The sequence below is a fragment of the Mangifera indica genome, chromosome 5 (genome assembly GCF_011075055.1).
Source record: "Mangifera indica cultivar Alphonso chromosome 5, CATAS_Mindica_2.1, whole genome shotgun sequence".
NCBI classification, from domain to species: Eukaryota; Viridiplantae; Streptophyta; class Magnoliopsida; order Sapindales; family Anacardiaceae; genus Mangifera; species Mangifera indica.
The window spans coordinates 12,144,521-12,163,303 of record NC_058141.1 but is presented as its reverse complement, the minus strand read 5'-3'; the positions used below and the strand labels follow the sequence as shown (position 1 = coordinate 12,163,303).

General features: G+C 33.3%; 4 protein-coding genes across 9 annotated transcripts; 1 reads left to right on the top strand and 3 right to left on the bottom strand.

Annotated features, from left to right (window-relative positions):
* Positions 1 to 509: 509 nt before the first annotated feature.
* LOC123216471 lies at positions 510 to 3,571 on the bottom strand. Its single transcript, XM_044636874.1, has 3 exons — positions 2,953 to 3,571; positions 2,270 to 2,427; positions 510 to 2,191 (listed from the first exon to the last, which is right to left on the bottom strand). The coding sequence occupies exons 2-3, from the start codon at positions 2,409 to 2,411 to the stop codon at positions 714 to 716; spliced, it is 1,620 nt and encodes a 539-aa protein (XP_044492809.1). The 5' UTR covers positions 2,412 to 2,427; positions 2,953 to 3,571; the 3' UTR covers positions 510 to 713.
* Positions 3,572 to 5,782: 2,211 nt separating this feature from the next.
* LOC123216472 (UDP-glucose 6-dehydrogenase 1-like) lies at positions 5,783 to 7,833 on the bottom strand. The gene is made up of 2 exons (XM_044636876.1): positions 7,746 to 7,833; positions 5,783 to 7,495 (listed from the first exon to the last, which is right to left on the bottom strand). Exon 2 carries the CDS (start codon positions 7,484 to 7,486, stop codon positions 6,038 to 6,040), a length of 1,449 nt encoding a protein of 482 aa, XP_044492811.1. The 5' UTR covers positions 7,487 to 7,495; positions 7,746 to 7,833; the 3' UTR covers positions 5,783 to 6,037.
* Positions 7,834 to 8,385: 552 nt separating this feature from the next.
* LOC123216470 (beta-glucosidase 40-like) lies at positions 8,386 to 13,722 on the bottom strand. Its single transcript, XM_044636873.1, has 13 exons — positions 13,290 to 13,722; positions 11,067 to 11,133; positions 10,899 to 10,957; positions 10,710 to 10,785; positions 10,556 to 10,627; positions 10,388 to 10,475; positions 10,032 to 10,287; positions 9,840 to 9,955; positions 9,493 to 9,716; positions 9,337 to 9,368; positions 9,077 to 9,179; positions 8,891 to 8,999; positions 8,386 to 8,796 (listed from the first exon to the last, which is right to left on the bottom strand). Exons 1-13 carry the CDS (start codon positions 13,602 to 13,604, stop codon positions 8,622 to 8,624), a joined length of 1,692 nt encoding a protein of 563 aa, XP_044492808.1. The 5' UTR covers positions 13,605 to 13,722; the 3' UTR covers positions 8,386 to 8,621.
* Positions 13,723 to 15,746: 2,024 nt separating this feature from the next.
* On the top strand, positions 15,747 to 18,224 carry LOC123216473 (protein KTI12 homolog). Of its 6 annotated transcripts, none has more exons than XM_044636881.1 (3): positions 15,747 to 15,963; positions 16,272 to 16,289; positions 17,054 to 18,224. In XM_044636881.1, the coding sequence occupies exon 3, from the start codon at positions 17,070 to 17,072 to the stop codon at positions 17,979 to 17,981; it is 912 nt and encodes a 303-aa protein (XP_044492816.1). In that variant the 5' UTR covers positions 15,747 to 15,963; positions 16,272 to 16,289; positions 17,054 to 17,069; the 3' UTR covers positions 17,982 to 18,224. The 6 variants fall into 6 exon arrangements, with proteins under 6 accessions (XP_044492816.1, XP_044492817.1, XP_044492814.1 ...); XM_044636882.1 differs by having other exon boundaries at positions 16,263 to 16,289; XM_044636879.1 differs by having other exon boundaries at positions 16,260 to 16,289.
* The last annotated feature ends 559 nt before the right edge of the window (positions 18,225 to 18,783 follow it).

Genomic DNA, 18,783 nt, shown 5'->3' with positions numbered 1-18,783 from the left:
TAAATTATCCCTTAAAAGGCAAGTTGGAGAGTTCATGAGTCAATCCAACCGCAAAACTTTATCTGTAGCTAGCACTAATTGTTACGGCAATTTCAAGTGTACATATAAGACAGCACCACCAGGCAAAATATGGGTTGTCCCACTATTTACTCAGGAACCAAAAGGCTTTAACACATAAATTAGTTAAAATTCAATGTAGCGGACTACCACACGAAAGTTATATTAACAAAAAGAATCCAAAGGAAAAAAAACAAATAGAAAGGAAGGACTGCCTCAAAACCTTTCCCACTGATAATTCAGTATACACAAAAAGGGGAATCATCTCCTTTTTCCCTATCCCACCTGTGCAAAACCCAACAGACTCTAATAAGTTATTGACAAGTGTTGTTCAACCAAATGCAGTATACAGGTCAAATTACTGGGCTTTTTTTTTTATATTCCTTTACTAAAGTATTCTAAGCGACGCTTTTGGGGCCAAAGAAAGACTTCAGATTTGTGCAACTCAAAAATGACAAAAAGATTCCATTGGGAGTGCTGCAACTTGCTCATGTACAATTCATTCCACAAAAGAATGTACAAAGAAATTCGGAAGACAAAATCTCATATCTTTAGATAAAAGAGGCTTTCCTGCATGACATTAACTAAAAAAGTCAAAAATGCGGGCCAACTGAGGTACCAATAAGGAATTTCTCCACAAGCCACTAACAGATGCCTTAGTCATATCTTGTCTTCGTATCCCAAGTGCCTTGGCCGAAGATTTCTTCAATAATGTTGCATGTAGGCAGTAGATCAACACCACCTCTTATTGGACTTATATACCTTCCATCCCAAACTTTAGCATCACAGGAATCCAATAAACTTACATGACCAACCAGATCATTACGACCATCAAGTTTACCGTGCAAACTTTTACTAGTGTCAGTCATTGCTCCACTTACTTGCAAAGCATGTCCACCATCAAGGGGACCACAATAATCGGCCATATCAAACTCAAAAGACGTACATGAGTCATCTTGAACACTGAGACTGTCGAGAGCTCTCCCCGTAATTGTATCTACATGTGGAACTACAGAGCCAACCCCATCCCCATTCAATGACTTTGCAATGCCTGACTGAGATATATAATCTAATCCAAAATCTTCTTCAGTTACATCAGCACAAAAATTTCCAACATCTCCATCACTGTCATCTCCATCATCATCATCTTCATCAGAACAACCCTTTTCAGATCCTGATAGCTCCTCTTCAACAACAGGTGACTCAATGGCAGAGTCTTCATATTCTCCTGAAACTTGAACATCATACTGATCCACATGACTTCCATGCCACTCATCATCATCACTATCGATATCCAGAGAGTAGCATCTGTTCTGAGTAGCCCGCCTCTGGAGCATGAAGACATTGAAATAATAACTCACTAATTCTTTTTTGGTTCTAGAAGGGAACACTGCTGACAAGTGCTTCCAAAAATTCCTGCCTAATGATGCAGGATTAGAATAAACAGCATCATGAAAGGCCTGTTCCTCTTCTTCAGTCCATTTACAGGACACCACCTCTCCCATGTCACACAAACCCAACTTAACAAATTTTTCATGCCCAAGGGACTTCAAAAGCTTTTCCCGTGCTTCCATGATATGCTGTTGCACACATCTAACAGAGCCCTGGTCCAGGCAGTCACAGTCCGTAATGCCCTGTCCAACCATGTCAGTGTTCAGTGCAGATGAATTTGAGTCAGGCATTGGAATAACACAAGTCCCCATCAGCTTCTCTTCATGAACATTGTCAACATTGCTGTCTGATCCCCGATAATTCGAGGAACTGTCATTCACCGTAGCTTTACAATCTGATATGCTCTTGTTAGTATAGGGGTCCCAAGATGGAAGGCTGGCTTGATGATTTGGTCCAAGATGAACTTGCTTTTTTGGGGAGCAATCCAATAGAGAAGAATAGGAATTATCAAATGGAATAAATGTTCTCTGGGGGAAGTCATATCCAAAATGTTTTAGTGAAAGAGATTGATAAGATGTTGACTTGGACCAACCATCTTCCTCAGTAGAACTGCTGGTGACCAAAGACAAGGCAGCACTAATCTCTAAACCTTTTTCAACAGAATTTGTAAATTTATTCACAACAGTTTCACTTTCAGATTCCCCCTTCCATCCATGCTGATGAAATCCATCCCCATCCTCAACTGATTCAAACAAAAATAATATTAGTAAAATTTCAACATTTAGAAAGGTTAACAATTATATTTCAACCATTGTCTTACCTGAAAAACAAGGTTTCTGAAGAGTATTATTACAGGGAACGTGTTGAAATTGAGTCAGCTTATTGTTAACATCAAGCTGTCTTGAATGTTTACAGGGTAGCTCCTGGAATTTTTCATCATCAAAAGGCCGCTTGAATCCCATTGTTTTTAACCTTGAGCTGCAAATATAATAAAATTGTAAGTCAACCACATTGTCTACAACATTGAACTCTAGTGGTGGTACATGCAATGGTTCAAACAAGCATTGTTGGTAATATCACGTTCCTAGTCTCTCTTCCTTTTTCATTTTTAGTAGGGAAAGTTTAAATCATTTCCACTAAAAATTCTAAAATTACAAAACATGATTAGTTGTCATATAGCATGAAGATGAAAACCAAAGTTAGGGAGTATTGCCACATTCATTGTAGATTATCGCTCAAAGACATTACTAATCAAAATAAATCCAAACATGCCTCATCTCAACGGTTATTGCTCACTGTCAAACACTTATGGAAGGAACGAATAAATAGTAGGCAGTAAATAAACAAGTATACTTGCTTATTGGTAACCAAAACTTGATAATCCAGTAACACAAGTGATAACAAGCTTAGGAAATTGATATTCACAGTAATTTAAATCAATTTTGAATTGTCTAAATAAATAAGCTTTATAATAAAAACTCAAACTAATACAAAAGATTATACCTCAACAAATATGTAGAGATCAAACTGCAGGCGGCTTGAGAACCTAAAAGGCTTAATTTATACGGATTGATACCCTATCGAAGCTTGATTTGACGTAAATTTACGTTTCCCCAATTGAATTAGAACAAACAAAGAAACCCCATACTAACCCAAATTTTTTTCCAGAAACCGTAACCCTAGACTCCCAGTTTACACTAAAAAAACACGAACAAACGCCACAACAAACACGAAAGAGTCTCTAATTCATGAAAGGAACCAAACCCGCTAGGAATTTACAGATTTGAAAAAACCCTAACGAACCAAAAACTCGAAACCTAGAACGGCAACAGATAGAGATTTATCTATAAATTGGAATCGGTTGAGGGAGCAAAATTAACACAGATCTATAATTCGGATCAAAAAAAAAAAACTATCAATATAGAATTTGGAAAATTGACAACAAAATTCGTCTATTTGAAGATTAAAGAGAAAAAATTTATGAAAATCAAAGATGGATTTTTGGGGAAGATTGTACGAAAAAAGGACTCGACGAGAGAAAAGGGATACGGTTCGTGCCTTTTGTAAAGCAAGCGGTCTGAATAAAAACCGGGTTGATTTTGAATGCCGAAAACTCTCGTTTAGTTTGAGCTGGATTCCATACTCCAATTTAAGATAAACGGCCAAACAAGTATTTTCCACCCAAGGTTTGCTGTCAAAACAAAAAAATATTTACAAGGTTTTAAAATTTTAAATATTCATAAAAGATTTAATTTATTAAAAAAATTATTAAAATTAAAAGTAAAATTATCATTTTATCTATAATATTAAAATAAATAAAATTATATCTTACTTTTTTCCTTTAGTTTGAAAAATTAACAATTTTGTAAAGCAAATGGTCTGAATAAAAATCGGATTGATTTTGAATGCTGAAAACCCTCGTTTAGTTTGAGTTGGATCCTATACTCCAATTTAAGATAAATGGCCAAACGACTATTTTCCACCCGAGGTTTGGTGTCAAAACAAAAATATATCTACAAAGTTTTAAAAATTTAAATATTCATAGAATATTTAATCTACTTTAATTTATTTAAAAATTTTTTTATTAAAATTAAAGGTAAAATTATCATTTTATCTATAATATTAAAATAAATAAAATTATAGCTTATTTTCTCCCTTTAGTTTGAAAAATTAATAATTTTCTCTTAAGATTAAATTTTAAAAAATTTACTTTTTCCCTTAGGGTTTGATATCTTGAAATCTGACCACTTTCTCTAATGAACAATGACCTCCCTCTCTGGCATTTTTCTCCTGACAGTGCTCTCTCCCAATAATATTTCTCTCCTGAAGAAAACCTTCGTTTGGACGATGAAGGATGATGTTTCATCTTCTAAATCTAAACAATGAACATCATCCTTTGTTGTCCTTAAGTTTAGGTTGCAAACTGATGGTTGTTGGTAGTCAAAGAGATAAAAAAAAACCTAAAGATTTGAAGGGAAAAAAGTCACTTGTCAAAGTTGACTCTTGAGATGAAATATCAATTTTCAAAACTTGAGAAAAAATAAGATAAAATTATATATTTTTTAATAATATTATTAAAATGACAGTTTTACCTTTATATTTAACGAAAATTTAAAAAATGAGTGAGTATTTCGATTTTTGAAACCTTGCAAATGTGTTTTTCTCTATGCACCAAACCTTGAGTGGAAAATAGTTCTTTGGCCAAGATAAACTAGCCATGCTTAAATGAAATTACTATAAGATCCCTACTTGAATATTGTGTTGTGTTCATATAAAGAAGGGTGATGAAACATTTTTCCATGAAGTAAAGTGCCTAAAAACACTTTTCACCTTTGAATCATAAATCACTCTTTTTCTTTCCACGAAAATTCTAACTTTGTTTATGAAAAATCTACAATAAAAAAAAAATATATCAATTTTGCTTCATAAAAAAAAAAAATACATATATATAATAAAAAGAAAAATTGATGACCGAAAAGAAATTATAATTTTATTATAATTATAATAATGTTAATCGATAATTGTAAAGAAAGAGAGAAGGACGAGAGAGTGTTAAGAGAGAACGGTCGAATAGTTTTTCCTTTGTGCAACCAATCAAGTAATTAAGACTTCTTATAAATTTATATCTCTCAAAATTATTGTAAGAATTTTTGCATTTTTTTTAAATATAATTAGAGTTACCATGATTCTGTGTCACTAAAGTTAATTTCATGTTTTACTACTAGGCCATGGAGTGAGGAAAATTTCAGATGAAAAGTATTGAAAATGCAACAGGTTGACGAGTGACTTTTTCTAGGTGTTGAAATGGACTCTTGCAAGAGACCGATGAGCTATTGGTTCTTTATGAGTTGCAGGGATTATTTTTTCATATAAAGGTAAGTTTAATTTAGATAATATTTTATTATTAAAATTAAAATATTATTTAAAATAAATAATTTAAAATAATATTAAATATAAAATTAAATATAAATTAATAAATATAAATAATGGTTATGTTTAATTAAAAGTATTAAAAATAAAAATATTTTTATTCTAAAAAATTAATAAATAATTATATTTAAAAGAGGATTACCTTGATATATTTTTAATATATAAGATAAGTGTGATAATAATATTAGTAATAGAAAATTATCAGAATATTTTATTAAATAAATTATTGTAAATAATAAAAAATATATTATTAAAGTAATTTTTATTTACTCCATCCAAACGCCTTAAGTGTTGAAATGTAATCTATTTTTTGTTATAATAAATTCACTCATTTTTGTAAGGCAATTTTATAAGATTTGTTGTATTCCTTTTCTAAATGCAAAAAATTAATATTTAAAATTTGTATCAACCAGGCAGAAATTTTCTTTCTTTATCAATATTTTGATTGCATTCTTACAGCTTGCCAAGAAGTCAAACAAAACTCTTTTAATCTTATTCAGTAGAGAATAAATCCATTAGAACTAATGAAAAATGAGAAAGAATGGTAAACAAAACAGAAAATTATGGGGTGATGCTTGACGTATATCTCTCAAATGTCTATGATCTACCTCAATACTTTGAAATTTTATTCTCGTAATATGCCCACTTATTTTCTTGTTTATGATGCCACAGCAGGCATGTCCTTGAGCCATGCGTCGAGAGGCTTACCAATGGAGTAAACTATGAACCCGATTTCCCTCAGCTTCTCCACGTCCACTACATTGCGACCATCAAAGATGAATGCTGGCTTCTGCATGTTGTCGTAAATCCTCTGGAAATCAAGCTTTTTGAACTCATCCCACTCAGTCAGTATGCAAACCGCATGAGAATCCTTTGTTGCCTCATAAGCATCACGAGTAACTTTAACTTGCTTGATATATTCAGAAAGGCTTATTGGCTGAAGATGAATGGGATGGTCCCATTCATACTTGTTCATTGATAGATCCTTTATTATCTGTCCCTCGGAAACCTGAGGGTCGTATATATTTAACATAGCCTTGTCACCTAATAACCCTTGGCAGACATCAATGGCGGGGGTCTCTCTAGTGTCACCAGTGTCCTTCTTGAATGCAAATCCTAGAATGGCAATCTTCTTGCCAGAAACTGTGTTGAACATTGACGAAACCAGACGATTCACAAACCTTCTCTTCTGATAGTCATTCACCTTAACGACCTCTTTCCAGTAATTTGCAACCACAGGAAGGCCGTTGCACTCGCAGATATAGATTAAGTTCAAGATATCCTTCTGGAAACAAGATCCACCAAAACCCACGCTGGCATTCAAGAACTTGGGTCCAATTCTTGAATCCATACCAACAGCATGTGACACTTGGGTGACATCTGCACCAGTTGCTTCACAGAGTGCAGACATGGCATTAACAGAAGAAATCCTCTGTGCCAAAAAGGCGTTAGCAGCAAGCTTTGAGAGTTCAGCAGACCACAGATTGGTGCATATAATCTTCTCCACAGGAACCCAATGAGCATAAACATCTTTCAGAGCTTGAATTGCCTTTTTGCCTTCTGGGGTTTCCCTCCCACCAATGAGGACCCTGTCAGGATTATAAAGGTCAGTAATGGCAGTTCCCTCAGCGAGAAATTCTGGGTTGGACAGAATCTGGAAATTAATCCCTTTGGCATTGTGGTGCAAAATCTTTTCTATAGCCTCAGCAGTTTTCACAGGGACTGTTGATTTCTCAACAACAATTTTATCAGATTTGGAAACATCTGCAATCATACGTGCTGCACTCTCCCAATAGGTCAAATCAGCAGCCTTGCCAGCGCCAAGCCCTTGCGTTTTAGTGGGGGTGTTAACAGAAACGAAAACTATATCTGCCTCTGAAACATGTTTCTCCACATCAGTGCTAAAGAAGAGATTTTTCCCTCTGCACTTTTTGACAACCTCTTCAAGGCCAGGCTCATAGATAGGGAGCTGATTACTATTCCAGGCCTCGATGCGTGCGACGGAAATATCAACAACAGCTACTGTAATGTTTGGGCACTTGAGAGCAATCACAGCCATGGTTGGCCCACCTACATATCCCGCTCCAATGCAACAGATCTTCACCATTTTTGTAAGCTATACAATATAAAGTTACAATTTTTATATACCCAACTAAAACAAACAAAAATTATTTAAATAAATGTGATAATGTTAAAGAGAGAGAGAGATCAGATCTCAAACGAAAGAGAAATGGAAATTATGTGAAAGCAGCAATGCAGTCTCATTTTCTAAACATGGAAATTGAAGCATCACCACCACCACCAACTCGCCTTTTAAAAAAAACACCAACGGAATATAAAAGGAAAAGCGAGAAAACAGAACTGACCTGAAAGCAAAAACATGCAGAAGAACGAAAGAGATGAAAATGAAAGTGTGTTTGTTGAGGATCTAATAGAAGAATGTTTGGAGAAGAAGCGAGAGGCAGGTGGCGAAGAAAGAGGAAAACTTAAGGCTCTGACTTGTATTTATACCCAACCCATTAAGTCCCCGTAATTAAAGGTTTGAAGATCTCTCTCATCGCACATTAAATTGTAATTTTAGACGCGAACAATATTTGAAACTGTAAAGGTAGCTTCAAGGGAATATGAATTCAAGTATTTTCTTTTATCAATATCAAATTCTAACTAATTAGTGTGACAAAAATTGAGTCAAATTTCAACAACTTCCAACTAAGTCATTGTTTTAAGCCAAATCTTAGTTAGGTAATATGTCACTATATGATCAAATATTAATAATGAAGTTTGACCGAGAACACGTGTCATGGTTGCTTTCCTAAGAATTATGACCTTATAAGGTGAAGTTAATTTACATCCTCACCTTATTTCAATGATGTTTTTACATCCATATTGATCATCAATCGAGTTTGGTTTTATTTTATTTAGGATTTGTTTTTTTTAACTATATACATTAATTTTTTAAAATGATTATATTTCATTAGAGAGTGAGAGCCAATAAGAAAATGTATGTAGACGATAAAGAGGCCAATTTTATTGGTCTTGCAATGAAAAACATGTTTGACAGAGTAGAATGAGTAAATCACATAAATTCGTTATATTTTGTGGATTTTTCTTGCTTTGTGTGTGATTGTTCCTCTAGTGTCAGCAATTCAGAATGGCATATTTATATAGAAACATATATTGCCTCAGGCAGCACATCTTTGTTTAAAAATGTGAAGTTCAGTATCTGCTTCAATTTTCTCTGTTTATGAAGAAGCCAAGAATTTCTTAAACCATTGAACAGAGTCCTTTGGGTACCTCTTCAGTTTGTCATTATAATCAACAAAATATAGACCAAATCTTGAGGTGTATCCTGCTGCCCACTCCCAGTTATCCAATAAAGACCATGCAAAGTAACCTTTCACATTGCAGCCATCTTCTCTGCATTCATCATAGCCATTTCATATTAGCTTTCACACTTCCACAGGCATTTACTTAGATGTGAATTTGGAAGAAGAAAAGTGGTATTACATACTTGATAGCAGCTAGCAAGTTTTTTAAATAGTCATTATGATATTTGATTCTTTTCTCATCTTTCAAAGCATCTTTGATGGGAAGAAATTGGTCATTTGGATCATCCATTCCTGTAATGACCATGAAAAAGGAATTATTTTAGCTCCAGCCTTGCTTGAATAATGATTTTTGGCTTTAAGAAGATTACCATTTTCAGTGATAATGACTGGAGGATTCCCATACTTATGCTTGATGTAATTCATTAAGCTTCTCATTCCATGAGGCACTATATACAACCATATTGAATTTGCCTGCAGTTTGACATAAAACATTAAACATTAAGGGCATCCATTCATCAACATGGTTTCTCTACTGAAGAAAACAAAAGCCACCTTAGTTTCACTGGGTGGTTAAATAATTAGTATAACACAAAGAAAGAAAGGAAGGCGGTTTCTGTGGATTACTTACCCTGTCTGGAATTGGTTTCCCAAGTGCAATAGCTGAAAATCATAGACAAACATAGAAAGACTTTGTTAATGAGATCTTAAATAAAAATTCTTCGTGTATTTCAAATGGTACTGTTAATGCAAATATAACACTGAATGTGGATAAATATTCACTTACGAAGGGTAATGGCACCGGAATCTGCAAGGGAGTCATTCAGCACAGCTCCAACTATATTCAATGAATCATTTGAAGCATAGAACGTGGTGTAGTGATTGATTCCAACAAAATCTATAGAGCCCTTGACAAGTGCAGCCTCAGATTTAGAAAATCTTGGCAGCCGGCTTCCTACTCTACTTCTCATTGTGCTTGGATAGTCCCCAAACATCACAGGGTCAAGAAACCTGAAGGGGTAATAGACTGACTGATGCCTTTGTTTGAAAACAGAATTAGGCATACACACTAGTAGTTTCTTTCTTAGATGGTCTTAGAGCCAAAAGATATTTAAGTAAATATGTTCACCATACCAGCCAAGCTGAAAATCTTGAGCTCTTTGTGTTGCTATGATATCTTCAGTGAAATTTGATGCAGGTTCAAACCAAATAACATCAAATGATATCCCAACTGATCCATGTTGTTCTGGCTGCTTAATCACCAGGTGACCTTTGTTAGCACACAAAAGAAGTTCGTTCTTTTAATTAATATCCTCGATAACTTACCTGGTACTTTTTCCTGTATATATCTGCTGCTGTTCCATGAGCAAGGAGAACATTGTGGGCAACAATATAAGGTTCAGTTGCAGAGTTCCCAGCCCTGCAGAACATTCGATTGAAGATTGAACACCGTCCAGGTGCCTCCAGACCCACATCATAGCCTTGTACAGAAAATGTATGTGGCTCATTAAATGTGATCCAGTGCTTCACCCGATCTCCAAACTTCTGAAAGCACTTCTCAGCATATGTTGCAAAGTCCTGTCTGTAAAATGATTGGTGTCATATGAAAGACTTTAATGATGAAGATATTGTATAATTGAATGTTACACGGGAAGAAAAACAATTAGTGTAAGAACATTTACATGATTCTACGATTAAGCCATCCTTTGTATTCGTCCTCCAATGCCTGAGGAAGGTCCCAGTGGTAAAGAGTGACATATGGTTCAATTCCTGCGCATGTTACTAACACTGAGATTTTCCCCCCTCATGATTTAGCTGGATCCAATTGATGAACTGAGGAAACAGAATACCTTTAGCAAGTAAAGCATTGATGAGACTATTGTAGTGATCAACTCCTGCCTGATTAATTTCTCCCTTTCCATCTGCAAACAGGCACAATGTGAGACTTTTTCTGCAAAATTGGTGTCTGAGTAACAATGATGAGAGTATAACGCTAGAGCTTACTTGGGAAAATCCTCGACCAAGCAATCGAAAACCGATAGGCATCCATTCCGATGTCCTTCATACGGTCTATATCTTCCTGTTGAAGAACCACAGTCTCTTAGAACCATATCCTTCATTCTAAGTTCAGAAAGACAGTCTAATAAGCCATAAAGGCACTCATTGATTGAAGATCAGCCTTTGTGGACTTACAGGGTAAAGACGGTACTGATCCACAGCCACATCCGCGTTACTGCCGTCTGTTATCTTACCTGCATCAGAATGAATAAACATGCTTACTTAGTTTATTTATGACAGCAAGTGCGTAACTTCAGAGCAGACTATGATGGCATTAGTGGGGTGGGTGGAAATATATGTTACCAGAAGAATGTGAAAATGTATCCCAGACTGTCGGTCCCCTTCCATCCTCTTTCACTGCTCCTTCATACTGCAAACAAAGATGAGCCACTTACATATTACTATTGAATAGCCATCTGCAGCTTGAAAAATTTGTGCTCACAATTCCCAGATAGCACAATCCAAAAAACATAGGAAAGCTCATTAAGAGGGAGAACCATATGTCCACATCTGTAACTTACTGGCATTCTCACCCCGGCAGTTTCAGAAAATCAGAATCTAACTTCACTTCTTTGAATTTTAAAATGCTCCAATTTTCATATCTTACTAAAAGGTTAATTAAAAAAATACCTATTAATTGTGCAACTACATCATAAATATAATTGGTTGAGTAATTATGGAGAAAGGGTTATATGGGTTTTCAATCGACTTTCAAATAAAATAATTTACATTTTTTACATGAATCATTAAACAAGCCAATATGAGCAGAAATAGACAGAAGTGAATATGGGTTGAATATGCAGATGAAATATGTATTTTTGTCAATAAAAATAGCTAGAAGTAAAGAAAAGTTGTATGTTGAGTGAAAAGAACGAAAAAGATAATATTATGTGTACACACTTTTAAATATGATACATTAACAATGTATTATCATTTGATTGAAAGTTATTTTTTCTTTAATTCAAATAGTAATGTTATATGTATACGTTTTTAGTATATAATAGTATAAAAATAATGTGTAATCATGCAACTGAATGTTACTTTATTTTTAATTTAAAATTATCTACTCACGTAATAATATATTATCTGTGTATTTAAATTATGTGTCAAAAGTGTATACACATAGTTTTATTATAATTTAAATTTATTAAATCACATATTTATTCATTTAATTATATATTTAAAAATATATATATATATATATATATATATATATATATATATATATATAGTTTTATTTAAAAAAAAATATTAGTTATGGATCTTCCGTTCAAATAGTATTATTAAAAATAATTCCCAAAAAATTTAGATGATATTGCCAATTTTCCACAACAAAGAGGACGAAATCTTACTGGTATACAATACAGGGAAATAAAGTCAAAATAAGTAAAGAATCACGTTGGTGATGGTGATATAAAAAGTCATATATAAATATATATTGATAATTAAGAATCTTGTCTAGATTAATTAGCAAATAGACTCATAATATAGTGATCAGTCTTTAAATATTTATCTTTTTCAAAAGTAAACCACAAATTTGATTTGTTTTTTAAAATTCATGTTTAAATTGAACCTTTAAAATTAGGATTACTAAATACTTTGTATTATTTAATTAAAAATAAATAAAAGTGACTTTGAAGTACTTTTAATTTTTTTTTCCCGTACAATTTCAAATATATATTAAATTATAATAATTTTATCAAAAAATTAGAAAAATCTAAATCAACTTATTTATAATATAATAAATTTGTACTATATTTATAATAAATATCAATTTACGTGTCCTACCAAACTGACAATATTTTTGTTGTTAATACGGAATGTTCCTATTCTATTTATGAGATGGCAGCCCACAAATTTTACTGTTAATTTGGCTACTAAATTCGGCCAGCTTTGGCAATCTTTAAAAAAAAAAAATTATATATATTTATTTTAAATATATAAATAGATATATATTTAATATATATTATTATATAATTAAATAATTTTTAAATTAAAAATAAAATAATAACTAATTATATAATAACATACATACATATGTATTTATATATTTAAAATAAATACATATAATATTACCTAAAAAAATACCAGTTTTGCCTAAAAATAAAAGAAACAGAAATGAAAAATAATAAAATTATATATATATATTTATATTTCATGTTGGGTGTGTGTACATAAATATAAACAGCACTGATGTATTGAAAGAAAACTCCATCCTCCTCTCATTTTCCCAACCATACACTCAACCAACATTTCACATCACTGATGACACTGCTGGACCAGTTATCAAGCCCTTTCTATCTTCATCAAATTCAAATTATTTTCCTTTTAGAAACCACAAATTATAATCTCAAACTCACTCATCTCTTCTTGTGTCTGTGACGAAGCTACCGCGTGAAAACCTTTTTCTATGCTTAAGCTAACAGGAGTAGACATGAACGAATATTTTCCTTCACAGAATTGGAAAAAGAAAAAGACTGATTATAGACAAATTAATACAATTGTATTTCATTAATATATGCCTACCTGGAAAGCAGAAGAGGCAGTTCCAAAAACGAAACCCTCCGGGAAACTTGCTCTGTTAATCTGTGAACAGCTCGTTCGAATCTGAAACACAAATATTATTGATACTGCGAGAGCAATGTCTTTCCTCAAGACCATTGTCTCACAATTAAGCTTGACTGTACGTGTAAAACCACAAGAAGCTGATAGAGATAGGAAGAGCCCGGAGTGATATATTATGGATTTAAATAAAGGGAGAGGATTTGAAGAATCGAGAACGAGAATAATGGGAAAAGGGTGGTTGATAAAAACAAAAGTGGAGGTGTTTTGGTGGCGCATACGCGGTGGTGGGAGTGGCCAATGTCAAAATTTAAATCTTTCCAGAGTCGTGAGTTCACACTTAACTGACAAAATACTCTGATAAGCAAGAGGCGCCACCAAGTGGCTTCCTTCAAAATACGAGTTATTTTCATGACTTCTTGTCAGGATTTGGCCTCTCCTTGTTTGGGATATCTTGCTCTATGTCTACTTTTGTTTTATCCGTTCACTAACCATCTTAATAGCCGACCCACATGTCAGCCTTCTTCGTTTTTCTCGGGACTTTTTTTGTATCACTCATCACTTCATGTTGACTTTATATTTATCTACGCCACATGATTGGTGTCTTCAAAAATATATTTTTATAATTTAAAATTTATAAACGATCTAATCAATCAAATTTTAATATCTCTAAACAATACGAGATGTATAAACATACAAACAAGATAAATGCAAATTTAATATCTCAATTATATTTTATCGATATAAGATTTATCTCAAGATATCACAAATATTTATTTATTTATTTGAAATGCACTATTTGGGAAGACACAATGTATCAGCTCGAAGACCATTTTTTCACTTACATGGGAAGACAAGGTAGATGAAATTGGGCCTGGGATAATGGGTTTTACCTGTGGATATCCGATAAAAAATACATATATGTTATTGGTTTTTAAGCCCAATCCCTTTTACTCATCTTTGCAATTATCTATTTTTACATATGGATCAAATATACCCACAAATCCGCGCAAATAAAAAACTTATTTAAATAATTTTTATATCTTTTGATTGATAATTGTGTTATATGTATCTTTTAGACGTGTTTTGAGAGTTCTAATAGTGACAATATTTTCTTTTTTGTTAAATTAAAAGTTTCAATTTTTGAGAAGACATTGCAACTTATTCATAATAGATAAAAAATTTTAAAATGAGTCATACTGAAACTTTTTATAGAAGTGAACCCTTGGATCCAACCAAGCAAGACCACACCCAATGTAGAGCAAGCCAATAGAAGAGAATATTCCATCAATTGATGTAAACATAACTTTTCAATATAAAAGGTAATGAGGTGTTATCCTCACTTTTCAGGGTTAAGTTGATTTGTATTAAAGAACAATTTAAACTCTTTAATGATTTATGAGAGTCAACATAGTCTTTATACCATAATCCTCCAAACGGACGGGTAACGCTTTTGAAAACATTCTTAAAATACAAAGTGACCTTATCTTTGTACCTATTTGTGCAAACAATAATTAACCTATTTAGAGTCGCTCCTTAAATAGCATATTGGTATATCATTGGGTTGAATACTTTATATATAGCCTATTCAAGGTAGACAAGTCTACTACAGAGGAGCTAGCATTTTTGTATATCTTGAAGGAGAATCCCAAGGGAGCAATATTGTAATCTTCTTATCCTAGCGGGTATTAAAATATATAAAGGGATAAAGACAATATGGGTAGTCACCAGAAAAGTAAATATGTCTTTTCTCCTACTCTTAAGGGTTGATGATTTCAAAGAGCGATTAGGTCATCCAATGATATTATTTTCATTTTTTCTTTTAATTTGCTTATGCTAGCTACTAATTTTTTTATTCTTTCTTTTGTAGTTGAACACTTAAAACTGATCCTAACTAGTTTCTAATCTGTCTGGACGGATGTGAGGATGGGCTCTTGTCTTAAAAATACTTGTCCTGCCTGCTCCCACGAGTAAACGAGAAGGGCATAAGCATTCCCTTAACTCATAATAGAAGCATGGGTGGGAAATAATAGGAAATCATTAACAGCTGGAAGAAAAAGAAAAAGGTGACCAAGGAGAAAAGAGAAAAAATAAAAAAAATATATAATGATGTTATATATATTTTTTATTTATTTTAAAATTAATTAATTATATAATAATATAGATCTAATTATATATTCAAAAATATATATAATTTTTTATAATTAAAAATTTTATTCAAATCAAACATTTTTTTAAAACTAAACTAATTATATTAAATAAATAAAATCTTACATATAATAACTTACCTCATAAATATTGTATTAAATAAATTAATAATTTAATTTTTTAAAAATTAAATCAACATTCTCTTATATGTTTAATCTTTTCGGTTGTGAGGGTACACATGGTTTTTTTCCTTCCATATATGCTCAAGAACTTTAGTGTTTGACTAGGAATTTAGGGATTCCATATTTAATAAATAAATTAAATATTGTAAAAAAATCTAGACCCTAATCCACACAAGGACGCAAGTCCAAAAACTCTACCAACACAATCAATCAATTCCCCAGCTGACCGCTGAGCCCCCTCGTCGGCGAAATTTGACGCGTTTTCGCTGTCCGGCTGCTACAGAACCAGCTGAATCAAGCTTCAACAGGTTTTCCATTTTTTAAAACGTATGTATCCACTTAATATATCTTTTGGTAGAATATTTATGCGTTAATTTAGGCGGGTAAGTTTAATTAGTGTTTGCACATTAATCTTGCTTGAGAATTTTTGTTTTAATCCACGAGATTTCCGACCAGGGACTCTCACTTTCTCTTTATGATAATGTTAAACCTAAGCGTTTGTATACCCGGAGTAATTAGTAAGTCTGATAATAAATAAAAACTTACTGCTTAGTGAGATTTTTTTATAGTCCATAATCTCTGTTCCCTTTACTTTTCATATAAGGAGTTTCTGCAGTTGGAGAGCGTAGTTCAGGTACACTGATTTGCTAATAGCATATAAGTTAGATTTTTATTGATAGTTTTGAGTAGTTTCTGTATTACCATGTTCATTATTCTGTGTGTCTGCCAGATTTGTTGCTCTTATTGTTGTTATTTATACCGTTTCTTTAAAAGAACTTATGTGAAGTGGATCATTACTGGGAGTTGTGTTTTTCTTTCAAATTATTCAGTACTTTAATTGCATTATAAAGAATGTATAGGATGCTAATGTTAATGAACAATGTGCAACAAGTGTAAAGTATATAATTTCCATCATTTATATTTTCTCCTGGGGCACCAAGATTTGTTGATGTATGCCGCAGAAGGCATTGAAATCTACTAATATATTCCCTTTTTATCTTTTCTTCTACAATTATCAACAGCCTGTCAATTTTGCAAATCAATTCTGCATGGCTTGTTGGAAGGAATGATTTTTACATAACATGATGTTATCTCTGTGTTTTTTTTTTTTCTCTGTCTTACTGTCATTTTATTTGCAACTGTCAATGGTAAAATAGTTAACGGCACATCCCATATTAAAGTTGATCTGATATGCTTGAGCTACCACTCAGGTCTTGTGTACCCTTTCTAAAATGGTATTATAGGAAAAAATTGTATACTAAATTCTTGATTTTAAATCTTTAGGTTTGTCTTAGGTTTTTGTGTTTATAGATTGGAAAACGACTATGTTACACTGTTTGCATATCTGACCGATCACAGGCTGACAATTGTTGACAATGTGTTTCCCCTGAATCTCAGGGTCAATTTTATTAGAATGGCATTGGTTGTAGTCTGTGGGCAACCAAGCAGTGGGAAGTCAAGAGCTGCGCTGTGCCTTGCCGAAGCTCTAAAAGAATCAGAAGTAAAAGAGACAGTCAGGATAATTGATGAGACTTCCTTTCATCTTGATCGAAATCAGAGCTATGCCAATATGACTGCAGAGAAAAATTTACGTGGAGTGCTCCGGTCTGAAGTTGATAGATCTGTGTCAAAAGATAATATTATCATTGTAGATTCTTCGAACAGTATCAAGGGTTACAGATATGAATTGTGGTGTCTGGCACGTGGTGCTGGAATAAGATATTGTGTTCTGTATTGTGATGTGGAAGAAGCTCATTGTAGAGAATGGAATGAGGGACGACGGCAGAAAGGAGAACCCACATATGATTATAACATATTTGAAGATCTTGTAAGAAGGTTTGAGAAACCGGATAGAAGAAATCGATGGGATTCACCTTTGTTTGAATTATGGCCCCATAAAGATGGAATTGAGAAATCTTCTACTGCTATTTTGGATGTTGTTTCTTATTTGACAAAAAAGGTGGATTCAAAATCACGGCATGTTAAGATTTTACAGCCAACCATCGCAACACAAAATACACGATTTTCAGAGGCAAATTCTCTATATGAATTGGATAGAGCAACACAAGAAGTGATTAATGCTATTGTGGAAGCACAATCAAAAGCACTTGGAGGACCTCTTAATGGGATATCTCTTGGCCAGGGTTTGCCGAATGTCAATATTTCAAGGTCAGTTGGGCTGCCTGAGCTACGTAGACTACGAAGAACATTCATTAAATTGACAGGGCAAACTAGTTTGAGTGGACCACCACCGCCCTCTGATTCCGACAGTGCAAAGAGGATGTTTGTGGACTACTTGAACAGGGAACTAGAAACTACTGATTGAATGAGCATAAATATCATATTTATATTGAAAAGTCTTTGAGATTAATCAAGTTTGAGTGCCATTCTAAGTTTCGCCCGATATCAAAAAGTGTTTTACTGACAAGTAATGGAAGAGGGTTTGTTTGCCTTCTAAAAACAGTTCAATTTGTTTTTGGTTATCTATTGTATCAATGAAAGACGCTGTGTTTTGCCAAGGGAATCACTGTAACATATGCTCAATGGTAATTTATTTGGATTGTTTCAATACATGTTTGTGACTTAACTTTTCAAAATCTTCGTTCTGTAGATTCTGTTTAATAAAAAAAATTGAATAAAGCAGTTTTCTCAGAAGCCTTGGCCTTTTCTTCTGCCTTTTCAGTCTTATTGGCACCGTCTTGTGGGTTAACTGTTACTACCAGACAGCCGACGCTTGAAACTATTATGACTGCTCTGGAACTGGAGCCATGTGCTGGCAAAAGCCACGGAATCAAATCCTGTTATAGCTCAAAGCTTGTTGAATTCTACCATTATCTTATATTTTACAGGTTGGTTCGAGTTAGCCCATCACCAAACCAACTCTACTAAACAATAATAAATTGATGGTTTATTCATCTACCACAAGTCCCCTGCTTTAGTTGATGGGATTCGTTTTGGTTAATAAATAAGCAAAAATAATTACAAAGGAAAATTATATTCCACTCTAACATGATGTGACATTCTCAACCGCTTAAACACAAAACAGCAATAAGAGAGTGAGAGCTGTCTCCTTTTCTCTTCTTATAGCCTCATCATGTATCAACAATGACGTCCATTTGGCACGTCTA

What these genes read in the sequence shown, in the direction of transcription:
- LOC123216470 (XM_044636873.1), bottom strand. Translation starts at nt 13,604, where the DNA reads ATGCGCCACCAAAACACCTCCACTTTTGTTTTTATCAACCACCCTTTT. An exon ending in TTGGTCGAGGATTTTCCCAA is followed by an intron (nt 10,628 to 10,709) that starts GTAAGCTCTAGC and finishes GCCTGTTTGCAG; the next exon opens with ATGGAAAGGGAGAAATTAAT. An exon ending in TGGCTTAATCGTAGAATCAT is followed by an intron (nt 10,288 to 10,387) that starts GTAAATGTTCTT and finishes ATCATTTTACAG; the next exon opens with ACAGGACTTTGCAACATATG.
- LOC123216471 (XM_044636874.1), bottom strand. Translation starts at nt 2,411, where the DNA reads ATGGGATTCAAGCGGCCTTTTGATGATGAAAAATTCCAGGAGCTACCC. An exon ending in TCAGAAACCTTGTTTTTCAG is followed by an intron (nt 2,192 to 2,269) that starts GTAAGACAATGG and finishes TGTTTGAATCAG; the next exon opens with TTGAGGATGGGGATGGATTT.
- LOC123216472 (XM_044636876.1), bottom strand. Translation starts at nt 7,486, where the DNA reads ATGGTGAAGATCTGTTGCATTGGAGCGGGATATGTAGGTGGGCCAACC.
- LOC123216473 (XM_044636881.1), top strand. Translation starts at nt 17,070, where the DNA reads ATGGCATTGGTTGTAGTCTGTGGGCAACCAAGCAGTGGGAAGTCAAGA.